This window comes from Macrobrachium rosenbergii, chromosome 2, assembly GCF_040412425.1.
Source record: "Macrobrachium rosenbergii isolate ZJJX-2024 chromosome 2, ASM4041242v1, whole genome shotgun sequence".
NCBI classification, from domain to species: Eukaryota; Metazoa; Arthropoda; class Malacostraca; order Decapoda; family Palaemonidae; genus Macrobrachium; species Macrobrachium rosenbergii.
Genome location: NC_089742.1, coordinates 93,060,970 through 93,080,833, shown reverse-complemented (window position 1 = coordinate 93,080,833; position 19,864 = coordinate 93,060,970). Strand labels below are relative to the sequence as shown.

The 19,864-nt window shown below is 39.3% G+C and overlaps 1 protein-coding gene across 1 annotated transcript in view; it reads right to left on the bottom strand.

Annotated features, from left to right (window-relative positions):
- Nucleotides 1-19,864, bottom strand: part of hiw (highwire) — a 1,788,684-nt gene that overhangs the window by 250,323 nt on the left and 1,518,497 nt on the right. Inside the window, 4 exon segments of the mRNA XM_067112237.1 lie at nucleotides 8,174-8,288; nucleotides 8,701-8,925; nucleotides 16,501-16,651; nucleotides 16,865-17,025. Of these exon segments, the coding sequence (XP_066968338.1) occupies nucleotides 8,174-8,288; nucleotides 8,701-8,925; nucleotides 16,501-16,651; nucleotides 16,865-17,025 (652 nt within the window).

Here is a 19,864-nt window from a genome sequence, read left to right as displayed (position 1 = left end):
TCTACAACACACTTGAGTGAAGTGGCCCAACCTGCACCCATTGGCACACAAGGGCTCAATGAGCTGATCAAACTTAAGAATCTTGATATAGTGGAGGAACTGCACACACCCTTTGGCAGATGAAATCTGGATCCTTGCTGCCAAAAGGACACTTCTTCATTCCTGAGCCCAGAAGGAAGGCCGGGGGAAAGAGGGAGAATTGCCCAAAGTGTGTTTATAGTAAGAGGAAGAGGAGGAGACTTCCCTTAGTGGCCTGGGACAGGTGGAAAAAAGTACTATTTTGGTCTTCTGTGTCTCCTTCCCTGTCCCTGCAGCTATAGAAACAGATAGCTTGTTGCCTATTACTTCCCAAAGGATGAGCTGTGACATGAGCCAGTTCACACATCACATCCAAAAAAGCTTGTTAAGGAGACAAAAACCATTAACAGCTGGATCAGAAGAGAGGGAAAAAATCCCCAGCTTGATACACCATAGTTTTCCTAGCAGACAGCAAGGGAGACATGAGAGAAGACTTTCAAAAAGGAGATTCTCTTTGGCCAAACATTTGCCAATGAGTCAAGTCTACAAGTACAAAAACTGATAGCTTAAAGGAAGGACTGCAGATATCTGTCTTAGCACAACTGAACTAATTCCTTAAAACTGAGGGTATAGACTAAATGCTCCTCTTCCTGAAAAGGAGGCAAAGGAGAATGCTGTCAGGAAGAGCAAGGCCAATAAGAATCCTCTTCCTCAAGGACACAAGTAGCCCCAGAACCAAGGCCAGGCGCTAAAGTTCTCATAATCTATCTGGCAGAAACTTGAAAGTCTAAATCTCTCTCACGAAGTGGACTCACTGACGCCTCAGACTCGCTAACACCCACATGGACTTGCCAGCACCTGTGTGGACTCACTAACGCCTGTGTGGACTCGCTAAAGCCCGTGCGGACTTGCTAATGCCTGAGTGGACTCTTTAATGCCTGTGCGGACTCAGATACCCATGCAGACCCACTGCTGGCCATGTGGACTCGCTGACAACCATGCGGACTTGCAGAGAACAGTGCAGACTCACAGACATCCGTGCAGACTTGCAGACAACCGTACAGAATCGCTGCCAGCCATGTGGACTCGTAGACACCATGAGCACTCGCTGTCAGCCATGGGGACTCGTGCAGACTTGCAGACAACCGTGCAGACTCGCTGCTGGCCATGCAGACTCACTGCCAGCCATGCCAATTTGTGTGGACTCACAGACACCCATGCCGACTTGCTACCGGCCATGCAGACTCGTGCGGACTCACTACCAGCCATGTGGACTCGTAGATGACCAAGCAGACTTCTGCTGGCCATGCGAACTCATGGACCCACAGGCAACCATGCGGACTTGCTGCTGGCCACACAGACTTATGGGAACTCGCTGCTGACCATGAGGACTTGCAGACACCTGTATGGACTTAAAGACAAAGTGCAGACTCGCTATTGGCCATGCAGACTCGCTCCTTGTGGAAACTAATGGACTAACAGGCGAAAGAGAATATCTGGCACACTTAGCCAAAGCTAGAAAAAGTCCATAAAAAACCACAAAAGCCCGGGCATGGTCATAACAGTGGCCTTGTCAAAAACAAAACTTGGATCATCGGTGATAAAAGGGGAGAACTGGCATATACGCTTAATCCTGATAGCCTAACTACAGACTAAGGGCTGCTAGCGACAGCTGCAGGCGCAATGGCAGCACTCACTATGGATTGTGAGCGGTTATCGGGCTCAGACAAAATCGCTAGAATAACCATAGGGCAACGGGGTCAAACACAAGATCTAACCGTATTTTAGATATAGACCTACCATATTTGTCCTTATGCAACTGCGATCATGGAGGACTGAAAGCAAGGGCAGGAGACAGAGGGCACAGTCCTTGAACATCCTGGGATGTTCATCATCTGGAAACTACGGAATACCACAGGCCTGTTGGCAGGGGTGCCGAGGTGACAGACAAGGCTGCATCCGCAGTGACCAAAGGAGGGAGGGGGACACTGTCCCTGCCAATGCACTTGACACATTTGATGCAAAAGACTCAAATTGTTATATAATATTCAATTCTAGATTTAACTGAGTCAATATCTAATCACATTAAATCTAGCCTACTACCCTGAGCTGACATCTGAGTATAGAAGGATCTATATCCACTAGAGAAGTTATAGACTTATCTCTGACATCTGAGTATAGAAGGATCTATATCCACTAGAGAAGTTATAGACTTATCTCTGACATCTGAGTATAGAAGGATCTATATCCACTAGAGAAGTTATAGACTTATCTCTGTCTTCTTGACCTGGTGTTATTTCTACAGAAAATATAAATTTTCATTAAAAAATTCATTATTTGGATACTTACCTACTCTTAAGGTTGGCTTTTATCTCTATGCTGATAGCCGAGTCAGTATTCAAACAAAAGATCGACTGGCTGCCCAGATGACTGTCTAGTACACCTGTTCACCACCAGGTGTCTTTCGAATGTTTTAGCTTTTGTCAGAATTCTCCTTGACAGCCCACTGAGTTGTGGGGAGGCTGGATGGGGTCTACGTTAACAGTAGGTAAGTATCCAAATAATAAATTTTATTATGAAAATTAATATTATTTGGGATGAATCTTACCTACTGTTAAAGTTAGCTGCTTCCCGCATTGAGATGAGGAAGGTGGGTAGTGCAGCTATACAAAATCAGCTCAGCCAATCAAGCTAAAGGTTTCTTGCATGAAACCCAAAACATTCTTACCTGATCTGGAATCCTTTCTGGATCTTACTACCACCAGAAGTTGGATTCCATTCAGGGAGCAAAGTTCTCATACATGTGCAGCAAAGAGCAGCCTTGCAGAGAAGACTGCTTCAATTCAGCCAGAATGAAATGGAAGCAGCATGAGGGGACCCCTGTGTCTGGGTCCAAAAGGCAGATAAAATGACAGTCACTAAAAATAAATACCTTTATGATATAAAGGTACACTCCTAGACAATATATGTACCTCCATGCTCCCCAAGATATTAAAACCTGGGATTTAAAACAGAACCTAAGGGACTACTCTTTCTTCAGTTCAGGAAAAGACTACTTGCTACTAGTAGCGGACTGAGGGCTTTACTTTTTTTAAACATGATTTTGTATACCTAAAGCTGGGAGCAAGCAAAACCAAACTGCAATTCTACTGTGCTGCATTTATCCCATCCTCAAGCAACAAACTATCATAACACTAAATGAAGTTGCAACAGCTCTCACATTATGAATGTTTACTTTCAATAAAGGTAAAAGGTATGGAGCTAGTTCTCATGCACTACCCTAATCAAATGTCACAGAGAATCTCGGTTCTTTGACAAAGTCGTTCTAGGTTTATAAAACCACAAAACAAAAGGTTAACTTTGCCTCTTCCAGGCTTAACCTTTGACAAAGATATTCTAGGTTTTCTAAAACCACATAATAGACGGTTAACTTTGACCTCCAAGATAACCATTGACAAAGACAGCTAGGTTTTCTAAAACCACATAATAGAAGGTTAACTTTGCTTCCTCCAAGCTTAACCATTGACAAAGACAGCTAGGTTTTCTAAAACCACAAAACAAAAGGTTAACTTTGCTTCCTCCAGGCTTAACCATTGACAAAGACAGCTAGGTTTTCTAAAACCACAAAACAAAAGGTTAACTTTGCTCTTCCAGGCTTAACCTTGACAAAACAGACAACTTTGCTCTTCCAGGCTCTAGGTTTTCTAAAACCACAAAACAAAAGGTTAACTTTGCTCTTCCAGGCTTAACCTTTGACAAAGACATCTAGGTTTTCTAAAACCACAAAACAAAAGGTTAACTTTGCTCTTCCAGGCTTAACCTTTGACAAAGACATCTAGGTTTTCTAAAACCACAAAACAAAAGATTAATTTTGCCTCCTCCAGGCTTAACCTTTGAAAAAGAAGTTCTAGGTTTCAAAAATCACAAAACAAAGGATAACCACTTCTTCCAGGCTTAACCTATCAAAGTAAGTTTTAATTGCCCCAACAGGATAGAAAAGTGTTTCCTCTTCTTCTTCATCAAAGAGGTTAAATTGGAATTCTTACAGTTCTCTGAAAAACTTAGCCTTAACATCATTCTCAGCTCTAAGGCAAAAAGATAAAATAGTATTCCCTTTACAACAGCCTTAAGGGGAGTACTTGAAACTAACTTTTTTACCTGCCGACAGTGCTAAATAAAAGGTTTCATAGTAAATAATTCAATGGAACTCATTCCAGAGGCTCAAAAGAATCTACAGATAAAATTTAGACTGCATCTAAACTCCAGGGAGAGACTGATACTGAGTTGAAGAGGCTTCAATCTCAACTGATCTCAACACCTCAAGGTGATGATCATCAGCCAGATCTAATAGAACGTGACACAATACCGAGGAAAGAATGGAACGATAACCTTGAATGTAGACAACAAACAAATCTTACTTTATCAAAGAAAACATAGAAACTTTGATGTCTACAAGGTTCCAAGTGCTGGAATTTCCTCTAGAACAGCACCCTGAGCAATACACAAATCACTGCTTCTGACACAAGTCCACAGTTGTTTCCCACTTGATTATGGATAGAACCCATGATACCTCTGAAAATCCCCTTATTGGGAGAAGACAGTCAAGCATCTCCGAGTGATTAAGTGTGAGATGCAGAAGTTAGTGGAAGTGCATGGAATTCTGTAGTTTGAGTTGATCTCCCTGTAACGGAAGAATAGGAGAGAAATCTACCAAAGAGCTAGAAAGTTCGAAAACTACAGGAGTCACTAAGCAATTCTTGAATTTGAAATTTGCTCAATACTTCCTTAGAACAGATAAAGGGGGAAGGCCTATAAGTTTGAATCAGGGCAAACTTAAACAACCACACCCACTGCTTAAGCCTGAGGACCCTCAAAGGATAGTAATCGACTGGTTGTTTCTGTTCATCTGCACGCTAATGCATCTACATTTGAGTGCTCCTCTAATCCCAGAGCAACTGTCGAACTAGTGGATGTAATGGCCACTCTGTAGGTGCAGTAGTTTTGTTCTTTCTGAATCCCAATCGCCAAAAACACTGTGAATTATCAAACCAATATCATGTTGTTTATTCGCTCAAAGAAGCAAACTTTCCACTATGACTTTGTTTCTGACCTAGGATAAACCTGCTAGGCATCTTCGATGGTCTTTTCACTGCCCTGACATCTAGGAAGTTTTACCAGGTGTAGTGTTGACCATTCTATGTTGTATGTAAGTGTAATGACACTAGTCAAAATTCCTTATTTTATGTTATACGACATAGGGGAAAAAAACAAAACCTGGACATAGGTTTAAGAATAAAATGGTCAACTCTTGGTTTCATAGTCCCTCCTACAAAACCTGGTGATAACGATGGTCCTGGATTACTTATAAATTTAGTGAACATTAGCTGTAAGTCATAATCTCTTAAGCTGAGACTACTGTAACTAAGCCTGATTATTCTGACAAAATCCCCAGTGAGGCCATGTTTCCTGACAAAGAGAGACTTTACCACTTAGGAAGCTTCCTTCAGGGATAAAATTCTTCAAGAAGCAAGTACCTATTCATCTTCTGACAGACAAGACTGCAAATTCAATTATCATCCCCACATAACTAGATAAGAATCAGGTGGAGTTAGGGAAGTCGACTGAAATTCATAATGCACAGAGACTGAGCCAGGTGAAGCAACAGATCCTTGGCCTTTGGAATACTGTCAACCAAGTTGGCCAACTTGAACCAGTGACTCAGTAGAAAAGATTTCTTGCTCCTAAAACGAGGTGGAAAAAGAAAATGGGAAATGGGAGGCAGGGGGAAGAGATTTATGACTTTCCTGCCTTGTCTGAAAGCGAGTCAACATAAGTAAACCCCCGTATTCGCGTTCTCAAGATTCTCAGACTTACCTATTCACGGATTTCTCTATGGGACATATGTATACACATTATACATGGAAAATTCACTCATTTGCAGTATTTTTCACTGAGAAATATTCACTAATTACTGTATTTTCATATCATTTTCATGACTAAATGCACTTTTTGTAATAAAACTATTAAAATACTCGAGTATAAGCATTTTTAGAGTGTTTTGTGTTTTAACTATCAAAATAGGCAGTTCTAAGTATTTAGAGGGGTTTTAAGTATTTGCAGATTTTAGCTATGTGTAGCTAGAATAATATATTGCTTGGAAACAACAGTATCATGGTTGATTTGGAAAGACAAACAATCAAGGAAGAAGAGATTTGCTGATAGCCAAAAAAAAAAAAATTTAAAGAACAAACAAGCGCATTTCGACGGAGGAGGAGGAATAGGCTAGCAGACAATGATTTGGAAAGAGCAAAAGAGATTGGTTAAACAATCGACTGAGTCGACATAGCATCAAAATAAGTAAAATTCGCTACAGACATTATTTTTAATAAAACTGTCTACACCTATATAACTAGTCCTATCAGTGCTAACAACCTCATACTAGGTACTGATGATGGCAGAAGTCACATACGTATCGAAGATTAACATTTACCAAAACGATCTTTCGGCTAATACATTATACAAGACTATGAGCATGAAAAATGGAGAGGCAGGTGACGGAGGGCACAGAACCACATCACCCTGAGAACCGTCCCGGTTCCCTGGCAGTCGCTCTTCCTGCCATCGCAGGCCAGTACTAGGCTCAGGCTACAGATGGGTAAGGGCACTGACACCTTACCTCTTATGAGGGAGCACGAAAATGATCGCACACTATGAGGGGACCCAGACTAGTTCCCTACCCAATTCAGACAAACCTGTTCTAAATTCTCAATACGCTTTTCCTGAACCAAAAACGGAGTTGAAGGCGGAGCTAAGAGGAAGCCTCAGTACTAACTAGAGCATTAGCAAAGGAAAAGCCTAGACTGAACATGGATGACCACAGACAAAGGACCTGGAGAAGGGGGAGAAATGACAGGTTGATAACCTGTCCTAACTAATTGCTTTTGCAATCTATCTGCTTCCCTTCTCTTCCTATACTAACCAACTTAAGCAGAAAGTCCTTCAAAAAATCCTACTTCCTCACATCTATTCTCCAGGATCACACTTTATACCATTGCAGACTGCGTAAACAGTGTGTTTCTCCTAAAAAATCAACATCCTGTTAACACTGTAATCATGCCTACAGACCCTGACATTCCTAGCCTCGACTCCAGTGGAGGGTTTCCATGCACAGTATCATGACAGCAGCAAACAGCCATGAAATACCAACAAGCACCTGTACACAATGGTGGCAAGGAGAATTCTGACGAGCTAAAACATTCGAAACACACCTATGGAGAACCGGCGTACTAGACAGTCATCCGAGCAGCATTCGATCTTTTGTATGAATGCCAACTTGCCTCTCAGCACAGAGATATAAGCTACCTTTACCAGTACGTAAGATTCATCCCAAACAACCTAGATTGAAGACTGTTCTGTTTACTCTCACCTAAGTCTATCCTTCTCTCCTAATTCAGCAATTCATCATCATCTCTATCTCTCCCAAAGACCAATCCTTTAATGATTACAGAGGTTGTCTGAATCACAACTGACCTCGGTGATCCATGCATGGTTCATGCATACATAAGTCAATTAACCCAATCTGGTCTTGCAACCACTTACCTGACAAAATCTAACAGATTTCAATAGGGAAGATTGAGAAGAATAATTCACATTGCCAAATGCAGACCAAAATCCATACAATTCATTCGTTAACCAAGAAAACAAACCCAAATTTTAGGGCACTTGTCAAAACGGCTGGCCGTATTGGCCAACAAGAGAAAAAATGACAACCAAAACATTCTCTGTCTTACCCCCACCCTCCAAAAGGTTAGGGTAACTACTGGGAGCATTCATTAACAATTATTTCAGTTTTAACACTTGTCGAACCTGCGCCAAGTAGCCGCAGATAAAGCTAATGATAGAGGGTAAGTTTCACATAAAAAAATAAAATTATTGTAATCATTATCTCAAGAATGTTATCTCTCAATTCAACTCACAGTTCAACTAAACCACCCTTGATAAAGTATGTAATGTACTTATCAAGAAGCAACCCTACCTTGATTCCTACAACAGAAAACGTTATGCATGCATAATAAACCAAACAGAGAGTAAACTGCAAAGTACACATGAAATAAAGGTCAACCCATGGAAAACATCTTAGTCAATTAAATCTTACATGGTAACACAGCATGAAGCCACCCTGTAAAACGACTTTCAACATCAACCTGTTGAGCCATGACCATATCTTCACTTCCACAGCCACACTTGAAAGAAACACTTGAAACTTTGTTCTGAAAACAAAAAACAACAAAAGCAAATGTATCTGATATCTTAATGAAACACACCATGTTAAGTATACAATTCTGTACCAAATTTCATCACTAGAATATATACAGTTTATTCTCAAACTTTACATCATACAAAATACTCATAACTCAAATACATAAAAGGATATAAAATATCATGTAATATGCCAACTAAACAATCATGCAACAGGCAAAATATGACATCATAAGTCAAGGGCAACATCATATGTTAAATGAACAATTATATCATTATATCAGCATTACCATTATTATCAACTATTCAATCCATTTGCATATATGTATGTTATAAATAAAAACAAAATCTGTTACAAAAGAATAATAAAGGTAAAAAAATTATGTAACAATCTTTGCAGTTCCTCAGGGGATTATTACCTACCCCAAGGTCCCTACAATTGTCAATATGAACATAAACAATCTTTGGCCTAGAAGACACTGGACAAGTTAATGTCAGGGCTTTTGTTTTGTTGCGGTCCTCATCCCCTGATTCCCAAAAGGTTTCCGTTGAGGAGTCTGTTAGAGATGGTACCATTGCTTGTCTACTAGATGCTCGAATTTCACATTCACTCATCAAGTCACATAGGCACTCAACAATACTAGTAACCTGAAGAACCAATAAATCAAACACTGTAAACAGCAGAATAAAAACTATAATTAACTATATTTACAATACAATGACAGAAACTTATTTCAAATTACAAGTGCTCCTGGTCCTTTTGCTGAGTTTATAATCGAGGAATTTTAAGCAAAAAAAAACAATCGACCAAACAAATTTGCAGGAACATGAAAATTGGTCTGAACATACTAAAAAACCTCATCAATACAGGATAAGCTATGGTGGCCACCTTGGAAATGGCAGACGAAATTCAGTTTTTCTGCAATAACTTGTAAACCTTTGCAGATACAGAAATTTTTAAAGAGTTAAAAATTGTTCCTTTTCAAAAAATAGAAAAGATTGGTAGAAGTAATTTTTCCGGTAGATTTAAAAATAATACAGGTATGTTCAATTAAAGAACTTGCATATTCAATTATAATATATTTTACGTATTTGAAAGCAGTTTGATGCTTATGAAAAATGCATTATGCTGTAAAAGGCGATATATCGACTCAGGAAATGAGCAAATTTATTGAAATAATAATAATAGTAATAATAATAATAATAATAATAATAATAATAATAATAATAATAATAATAATAATAATAACAATAATATTTTGTTAAAGAGGATGGGAGCATTAGTGGAATTTATTTTATATATGGTCTTCTCAATTTTTCTTATTATTTTCTTCTCGTTAGGGCTGATATTTGCTAATAGCTGGGTGATGTTCATAGTCTGGATAAGGAATTGGTTTCTTGATTTATTAATTTTTATTGCATAAAAGAAATGGAAGTTAAAAGGGGCGTTTGATCGCTGTAGAGTTTCGGGAAATCAGGATTTGTCGTATTCTTGTGTAGAATCTTTGTCGTTGTTCTAAGGGCATAGTGGAATTCCAACGTTTCCAACCGTATCATCGGTTCATTGTCAAGGAAGGGTGGGCTTGTTCTGGTTGGAATAGGGTCATCAGAGAGTATTTAGAGTGTCTCGGGTGTCCCATGTTGTGAGGGCTGAATTTTCATTGGCTGCCTCAGGGGATTAAAGCCCTGGGCCAAACCGTCTCCCAGAGGTCGATGCTCGCACTGGTCTCCACGTGGGGACGTTGTAGACTGGGAGGGTAGTATGAGGAAGGTCACTGTCGGTAGATTGGGGCACCAACTGATTGGTTCGTTCGCCCGGCTCTGGGGTGCCAGTAGGCGGCACTCTACGTGCCACCGTCGGGAGGAGGGACACCTCCAATGTCCACATGTGGAGAATAGTGCGAGCATCGACCTCTGGGAGACGGTTTGGCCCAGGGCCTTAATCCCCTGAAGCAGCCAATGAAAATTCAGCCCTCACAACATGGGACACCCGGGACGCTCTAAATACTGTCTGATGACCCCATTCCAACCAGAACAAACCCACCCTTCCTTGACAATGAACCGATGATACGGTTGGAAACGTTGGAATTCCACTATGCCCTTAGAACAACGATGAAGATTCTACACAAGAATACGACAAATCCTGATTTCCCGAAACTCTACAGCGATCAAACGCCCCTTTTAACTTCCATTTCTTTTATGCAATAAAAATTAATAAATCAAGAAACCAATTCCTTATCCAGACTATGAACATCGGCCATTTATTAGCAAATACCAGCCCTGACGAGAAGAAAATAATAAGAAGAATTGAGAAGACCATATATAAAATCAATTCCACTGATGCTGCCATCCTCTTTAACAAAACATGCTTGAAAGAGGGTCTGTTACCTTCAAATAATAATAATAATAATAATAATAATAATAATAATAATAATAATAATAATAATAATAATAATAATAATAATAATAATAATAATTAGATGAGAAAGAGAAAAGATTAATAAGTACCAAGACCTGAAAATCAAAAAAGAGGATATGGGATATGCCGGTGGAAATTGAACCCATAATCACAGGAACACTAGGCAGGATCCCAAGATCCCTGAAAAGGAATCTGGAAAAACTAGATGCCGAAGTAGCTCCAGGACTCATGCAGAAAAGTGTGTTACTAGAAACAGTGCACATAGTGAGAAAAGTGATGGACTCCTAAGGAGGTAGGATTCAACCTGGAACCCCACACTATAAAAACCACCCAGTTGAATAGGATGACTGTGACAGACCAAAAATAATAATAATAATAATAATAATAATTATTATTATTATTTTACAACTCAATATCAATAGAGATAGGCTATAATATCATAATTAAACTTGTTTTCTTTTAATTTCAGATGTACAATGGGATCTGAAATAATGATTCAAACTGGAATGCTTGATTTGTGAAAGGAAGATCAATGAGGGAGAAGAGGTCCTAGTTGAAAGAGGGCACAAGGCTTTAATCCAGGAAAGCGTGGAGAGGGGAGATGATAAATACAAGTCATTTGAAAAACTCAAATGTGTACTAGTACATAAACTATGCCATAAAAACTATACTAGAAAAGACAGTATAGCTACAGTGAATAAAAGACGATCACAGCCTTCTACTTCCCAAACCTGTGCTGTGCTTCGGTCTGGAGCTAAGAGTTTTGATTTTCAAAATGGCTGCATTTTCTGTGGAGAGAGAGCAAGTGCACCTGACACAAAACATCCAAAAAACAGACAGTTCAATGTATATAATGTAGCAACGCTAGAGTTTTGTGATAAAATTATTTCAATATGTGAACAACACAGTGATCAGTGGGGACAGGAAGTTCACTCACGTATTACATATACTATCGATTTGGTAGCAGAGGAAGGGCATTATCTCTTCAGCTGCTATGCCTCACTTGAGCATATTCCAAAAAGAGAATCAGCAGGCCATCCAGAGGGGTCAGTAGTGTTTTCTGCATTCAAAAAGCTTTTAGAATATACTGAAAGTAATGAATGCCAATACAGTTTGAGTGAGTTAAAGAAAATTATGGCTGAATTTTCTGGGGGCGAATCAAGAGGACCTTTATAGTGACCACTGGTTAAAAAACTAAACTTGTCGGTCACTGCAAGGGCAGCATGAATTGCATTCATCTACATTCCCAGCATAACATTTGAACCTTTACTCAAACAGGACAAAAAATTTTAACTGAGCAATGGTACGCAGACAAGAAATCCAATGAAACTAGTGAGTAACTGCGCATTGTTGAAACTACTGCAAAAACTGTCAGAGAAGATATTTGTAGAATGGCATACGATTGCAAGATGTTCCCAAACAATGAAGATACGAAGACTGGAGGCAGAAATCTCGTTCCAGCATCACTTGAAGCTTTTAGTAGCATTGTTATTACTTCTAGAACTGACCTTAGTTCAGACACCACTAACTGAGAGAGAACAACCATCAACCAGTCAATATTTGCAGCAACCAGAAGTCAATCATTCACATCCCCACTCCAATTAGGTCTTTCCATACATTTGCATTGCTGCTATGGGTCAAGACATCCAATAGATATGTTGCATGCAATGGGTGTATGTTCTTCTTATAAAGAAGCCACAACTTATCTAAACAGTGTTGTTAGTAGTCCACAATCAACCACCGAACTTGGTACCTTCACACAGTTTGTTTTCCATAATGCAGATGTTAATGTAAAAACCCTGGATGGCTTAGGTACATTTCATGCACTTGGAGGAATAAGATGTGTAACTCCTTCAGTATCTGTCTCAAAATGCCCTCCTGTAGAAAGAAAAGTTGGTACAAAATGTGACACCACTTCAAATCAGATACCCATAACACCTTACAAAAAACCACACATTTCAGGTCTGAAGAACATCATGAGGAATATAACATATCAAGATGAAGAAGTTATTTGTAAACGTTTTAACATTGACGTCTTATGGATGATAGGATTTAGTGAGATTGAAAATAAAATCCCAATTTGGAATGGTTTTATGAAATCAGCAGTGAAAAATTGAACATGGGATGTAAGTTGTGTGTTAACAATCCCTTTCGTCAATCTTCCACCAGGTGTTATGACAACCCTTTGTTCAGCTTTGACATTTGCTGCAAATCAAAGCAAAAATCATAATCAGATATGTATATAGTTATATCTGACCAACCTCTGTTTTTGAAATCAGTAGATATTGTTACATCTGAGCCTAGTGATAGTCTTGTGTTATCAGTAGCTGTTCGATTAGGTGGGTTTCATTTACTGATGTCCTTTATGGGAGCTGCAGGAAACATAATGAGTGGAAGTGGTATTGAGGAATTGTGGCAAAATGTTTATGAAAAAACCACTGTAGGGCACATGATGAAAGGACATGCATATGCAAGAGCAATGTGGGCCAATATTTTAACAGCTGCTGCATTATTCTCTCTTACTCATCTTGAGTTAACTTCATTATCTGAAGTAGGGCAAGATACTCTAAGAGAACTTTGCAAAGCCTACTTAAGCAATGAAGCTACATGCAATGATGTTGAGTGCATTAATCTGAATAATTACACTGACTTGTTTGAAAAGTTCAAACAGGATCTTGAAACGTATGGTAGGACCCCAAAATTATGGCTTCAATATTTTCAACAAGTTTTTCTTATCTTGCATTTTATTAGAGCAGAACGAACTGGTAATTGGAAAATGCATACTGCAGTAGTAAAAAAGACGATGTCCTATTTTCACAGTGCCGGACACTGACACTATGCTAAATGTGCTCATCTTTATTTACATTTGATGGAGGATTTACATAATAAAAAAATGTCAGCTCTTGATTTTCAAAGATTTACAAGAGATGGTTACTTTGCAATTAGGCATAGTGACAGATTCTAGTCAGGAGTTTCAACTGATATGTTTATTGAGCAGATTTTGATGCATAACTTTAAAGCAATTGGTGGACTTACTCATGGTCGGGGAATAACAGATTCAATCTACATAGGCGGGTGTCATCAGCTTCAATTGGTTTTGAAATTTCTGAGGCTTTATCAGAGTTTACTGAGGTCAATGTAAAAGAGTTCTGGTGACACAGAATCTAGAAAATCTTGACTATCAAGAGATAATGATGATCTTAGCAAGTTTATCAACTGGCTGAAAGAACATAGTCCATTTTGTCAGTTATCAGGACAATTCGCTAACATCTCAAATGGGCTGGAAGCAAACCTTACAATAACATGTGATAGAGCACTAGAAATAGGAAAATAAACCATTTCACTTTCAGGAAGTAACTTTTCCAGTGTTCACCTGCAGCGAAAGAGGAAAGTTGTTCCTTTGTCTAAACTAACATCAGGCACAATAAAGATGCACAATAAAGATGACATTGAGCTTCCAACAAAAACTCTTTCACAGAATGTTATGCCTTGATGTTAGTGAAACAGAGACAAATGCGTACTTTAAGTATGAGCTAGCAAGTATACCTCCATCATTATTTGATTCCTCACAGTTAAGGAAAGGAACAAAGTCTTCATTTTTTAATGCCTTTTGCTCTCAGAAAGAGACTTTATTGTTACCCCAAACCCATACTATGTTCTAGATGTGGAAATCTGCTTCACTCTGTTCCTTGGCCAAAACCAGCGACATTTGGTCAGATACTGGATTTGTATGTAAGCTATGTTGAGAGCCATTACGGAAAATGCTGCAGTGTAGTTTTTGATGGGTATCCAGAGAGAGACACTACTAAAACAGTTAAGCAAGAGTGCCGAGCAGCAAAGAGAACTTCAAGAAGCATAACAGTTAATGAAATTACACCAGCTACTATTCCACAACCAGATTTTCTAGCAAACCGAAGAAATAAACGTGCTCTAATTGATGCTGTTATGCTTAAAATGAAAACAAAAGTGATGTAGATACTGTTATTACCAAAGTTGTTCTTGATCACGCTAAAAAATATATCCAACTGTTGTTGTTGGGTAGGATACTGATTTGCTTGTCCTTTTAACTGCTTTAATTACTAAAGATCTTGACATCTGGTATCTTAAACCAGGAAAATCAGGTACAGTAGCACTCACAAATTGTACAACAACAACATTCAGACAGAGAAAACACATACTGTATGGGTGAAATCTGTGTCATTCTGCTTTTTGTTTATGCCATGACTGGGTCTGACACAAAATCTGCACTGTACAGTACAAAAAAGGTACAATTTGAGCACTTCGGCTTCTGTAAAATAATCAGGTTTTGCAAGAACAAATAAAAATATTCACTCAGAAGAATGCCAGCAGGGATGCTATAAAAGATGCCAGTAAAAAGTTTATTCTTAAATGGTATGGGTCTAAACCAAAGTCATTACATGAGCTCAGATATTTCATGTGTGTGTTAGAATTATTGCAAAGAAGAAATTAAGTACATCTTATCAACTGGCCTCTTTACCCCCAACCAGTGCAGCTGTAGAACAACACTCCTAGAGAGTGTACAGTATTTGCAAGTACAGAAATGGCTTGGAAACTGCCTGGATCCAACAAAATGAGGTTGGTCAATGATAGAAAAATCACTGAAACCTGTCCCCACTACCAAAGAAGCAGCTCCTTTGAAACTCTTGAACTTGATTTCGTCCAATTGTAAGGTTACATGCAACAATAGGTGCAAATGTGCACTGTTCAGTATGCACTGCTCAGCGATGCATGGAGAGTGTCAAGTAGCTAATTGTGAAAACTCAGTTGAAATAATTTTAGGAGAATCAGAGTACTGAGCTGGAAAACTGTAAAATGATATGCTTGGAAATGTGTATAGCACTTTTGATATTCATAGGATAATTTATTATTAGAAATATTTGTTGCCAACTGTGATGTGATATGAGTAATATATTGTACTTTATTCCTGGAAAATTAGAAAATTATGTCATTTAAGTATTGAATAAAAAGAACAGAATCAGAATGTATTGATTTTACTTTTGCAGATGAACATTATCATTATTATTTTTTCAGTATTATCAAAATATTCTCTATCCTCTTAAAGATATTCATTACTTAATATTCAATATACAGGTATATTGTGATGTGATCTGGCAGATAAATATTTCTTGGTAAATCAGAAAATTTTTAAAACTTGGTATTGCAAAAACCAAATCGAATTGATAAGTTTGATTTCATTTAAATGGAATATTGTCTATTACTATTTTGATATACTATCAGAATTTTCTATAAACACTGAAATAGTGACTGCAAATATTTCATGAAGTTGATAATTTAACATTTATGTATATTAGTCTGTCAACAGTTATTAATCTTTCCTGTATAACCTGGTAATGCTTACTGGTTTGCGATCAAGCATATGGGAAAAATTAAGTTTCCAACGTAACTGTTTTATTTTTCATCCTACAAAAAACTTACTGTATTTTTCTGTAACTCTAATGGTTTAGAAGATAAAGATGAAAATATGAAAATTGGCCGCCATTTTCCAATATGGCGGCTAGAGCACAGCTTCAATATATAAGGACTTTTAACATTTTAATCAGTATGGGTCAATGTATAACTGATAACTGTACCAAGTTTGAACTTCCTGCAAATTAGTTAGGTCAATTTTCCTCAAATTTCTTGACTATTATGCAAAGTACTGTACTGTAATTAGAAGGTAAACCTTAAAAAAATATGTAGATTAATTTTTTCAGCAGAGCACATTTTTAACTTCTTAAAAACAAGCCTACAACAAACTCCTAGAAAAGAAGAACAAAACTTACGGGACCATGGCTCTCATACATGGAACTCACTCCTTCCTCACCAGCTCCTAAGACTTCTTCAGAACGGGAAAGAATCTTTGATATGTTGGAAAACACATGACTCTGATGCAAGAAGTCATGGTCTGCTGGTGTAAATCTAAGACCCCAGCACCTGAAAACAAAATATAAGATGTTGAAATGAAAACCAGGGCAGCTCATCTCTCCATAACTCAATCTTAACTTCACTTGATATATAACCTACCATTCACCTTAAGGATTAGACATAATGTTGAATATCAAAATTAGAACTGCTCACCAGAAAAACGTGCTACTGGTAATACATTTTGAACAATGCTGTAATAACACCTGTTTTTATCTGTTTTACCTAACAGCCATCATTTGAAGAGGAGAGCCAGGAGGTAGAAGCATCATAAGGTCTGCTACAGTCTGCAACAGCTGGTGGAATGTTAGTGGCAGAGGATGAACAGCATCACCTGCAAGCGTTACGTCGCTCAGGGGATGCTCCAAGACAACCATTTCTGCCTCCTGCTAATAAAGAAATACCAATAAATTACATGAATGATGCATCAACTGCGGGCGTGTAAAATACATAAAAGAATTATTCCTTTTTTCATGACATATTTGTGCCTCAGTCTGCTGGTATAATGACTGATGATTGACTGATTGGTTCCATTAACAGGCATCAATAATTAAGACAATTGACACTGGAAATATGACAAATGTTCATTCAACCAATTCATATTTATAAATACTTGTCCACTTTGCAAAGGTAAATAAGGAAAACTTTGATTCACTGAACAGATACTCTGACCAAAGAAAGACCCCTTTATGACACCAATTGCAGAAGATAGCCAACTTTCCTTGGTACATGTTTACCTCTCTGCCAGAAGTCTCTCTCTAGCAGGATACTCTAGATAACCTCCATGGAAGAAGGTGAACATAAACTGTCAGATGGTAACTGCAAATTTGCAATTGACACAGGAGTGTGGTGTGGGCCATACGGGAAATCCTCTTGGTACTTAAACCAAGACTGTCAGCAAATGAGTGTATCACTTGGTGTGCAGCCAACAAGGAGCCACCAGAATCATCCGAAGACCCCTGGTGATAAATGCTCTATTGATCACCCTGCAGAGGAGACTGAAGGGCAGAAATGTGCATAAATCCAGATTATCCCGTGGCTGTTGAGTGCATCCTCCATAACTGCTTGTGGGTCTGGGACTAGGGATGAGAAGGCTGACAGCTTTCTGTTCAACCTGGCTGCAAACAGATCAATCATAGGTAAACTCCATATCTTGAACATTCACTCCACTACTTGGTGGAGTAGGGACCACATTGTTCCCATCTGACCCTGGCAACTGAGCTGATCTGCCAGGATGTTCTACCTGCATGGAATGAATCAGACAGACAATTTGATGAATTGGAGAGCCACCCACTTGTGTATTTGTGTATCTGCAATGCCAACTGATGTAAGGTTCGAGACACCATCCCCTTTATTTGTTGATGCAGGTTACCATGGTTCTTCATCATTCATCAACACCACCGAGTGTCCCTTGACACATTATTGGAACACCTGCAGTGCTAACCCCAATGCTTGCACTTCCAAACACCAGAGACAAACTCTCCTCTCTGGTGAGTGCCCCATCCCTTCTTCAATGAGTCTGTAAACAGAAGCATTTCTGAAGGGGAGGAGCTCAATGGAAATCCCTTCAGAGGAAGCATTTCTGTCATCTAACCACTATACCAGGTCTCCATGACTTCCAGAGAGTCTTGATAAATGAGTAATTGAAGGTACATACACTGCAAGTCTATTGCAAGCATGACGTTGCCCTCTGTGATGGAATATAACAACAACTGTGGAATTTCCATCTTGAAACAAGTCTGCAAGATATAAGCATTCAAAGTGGAAAGGTCATTTACCGGTCTCCAATCGCCAATTGCCATCTCTCCAAAAAGAGGTAGCCTGTACAAACCAGGAGACGCAATCTATGCCTTTCACAGCGCCTTTCTCCACCATCACTTCCACCCATGCCACCAAGGCCAGATATTTTGGCAAATCTGGAGGACAGAATGAGAACAGTATTGGTATATTTGAGAAGGGAGGACAAAAACCTGTACCTGTTCCAAAGGACTGATTTAACACAAGGCTCTACTCCCCATTGCTGCTGCATGACAGGAAACCCCCTACCCTGGCAGCTGAGGAAGGAGATCATTGCTTTCAGCAAACCCCCTCCATTCCTGGACAGACTGAGGAAGAGGAAGAAAATGGCTTGGAAGAGTCTCTGCTTTTCTTAGAAAAGGAAGACTGGGCTTCTGGACTGCGTTTCTGGAAAGAAGTCATCTTTGTGATACCAGATGTTGAAGGTCTCACCAAGCCCAAGGGTTTGGCTACAACGCTTTTGCAATCGACAAAGATTTGAATGACACTGCGCAACTGAAAATGGAGTCTCAGGAGTTCTCCCTCCTAAGCTCAACCACTACCACTACTCTAATCGACAGAAAAAGTATAGATGAGCCCAACAACAAACTGTACCTCTGAGAGAGGCTACTCTCATGAGAAACCTTCCCTGAACACAGAAAGATAATCCTACCTCTCCTGCAAAGAACAAGGTTTGCCCACTGATTGGTTATCTGGTGAGCCAGAAAGGTAAAGGCCCTACTCCTAGACACCAACAACCTCAAGAAGGTTCCCCTCTCATCTGAAGGCAAGATACTTGTAATGGTGAAATCTGTAGGTGTAGACACCAACAACCTCCAGAAGGTTCCCCTCTCATCTGAAGGCAAGATACCTGTAATGGCAAAATCTGTCAGTGTATTTATTTATCTATAGGTCAAACCACAAGACAGCCTGAAGAGACATCAAAAACACAGACTCCAGGGTGTTCACTTTCATTGCATTGAACAAGAAACCCTCCACATGGAGTCTGTCCAGGGAGAGGTTATTTGTAAATCAGCACATTAAACGAGTCCAATCGCAGAGGAGTAACTTTCACATCCTCAGTGTGTAGTACCTCCTCTAGCATGAAAGCAGCAAGAGGAGCAGTTTGCTTGAATCACTGGAGATAAGAGAACCCCCCTACCTGCAAATCAAGGCATTCACCTCATTCATTATCACCATGAGCTTACTTGACCAAGCCAACCTAACCAACTGTCGCATCTCCAGGTGTTCCCATATAAAAGACTGTGGGCAGGTGCCAAGCCGAGGTTGCCTACCTTTGAGTATTACACTCACGGATAAGCAAAATCATTTTTCTAAAGCACTGTTCCAGCTCGCCTGCAGGAGTTCCAGAGGAGAGGAACCCTAAGGACACGAGAGATCTCTTGGGGCACAAGCTGGCCCCACTTCAGGAAAAGTAGGAATCATACC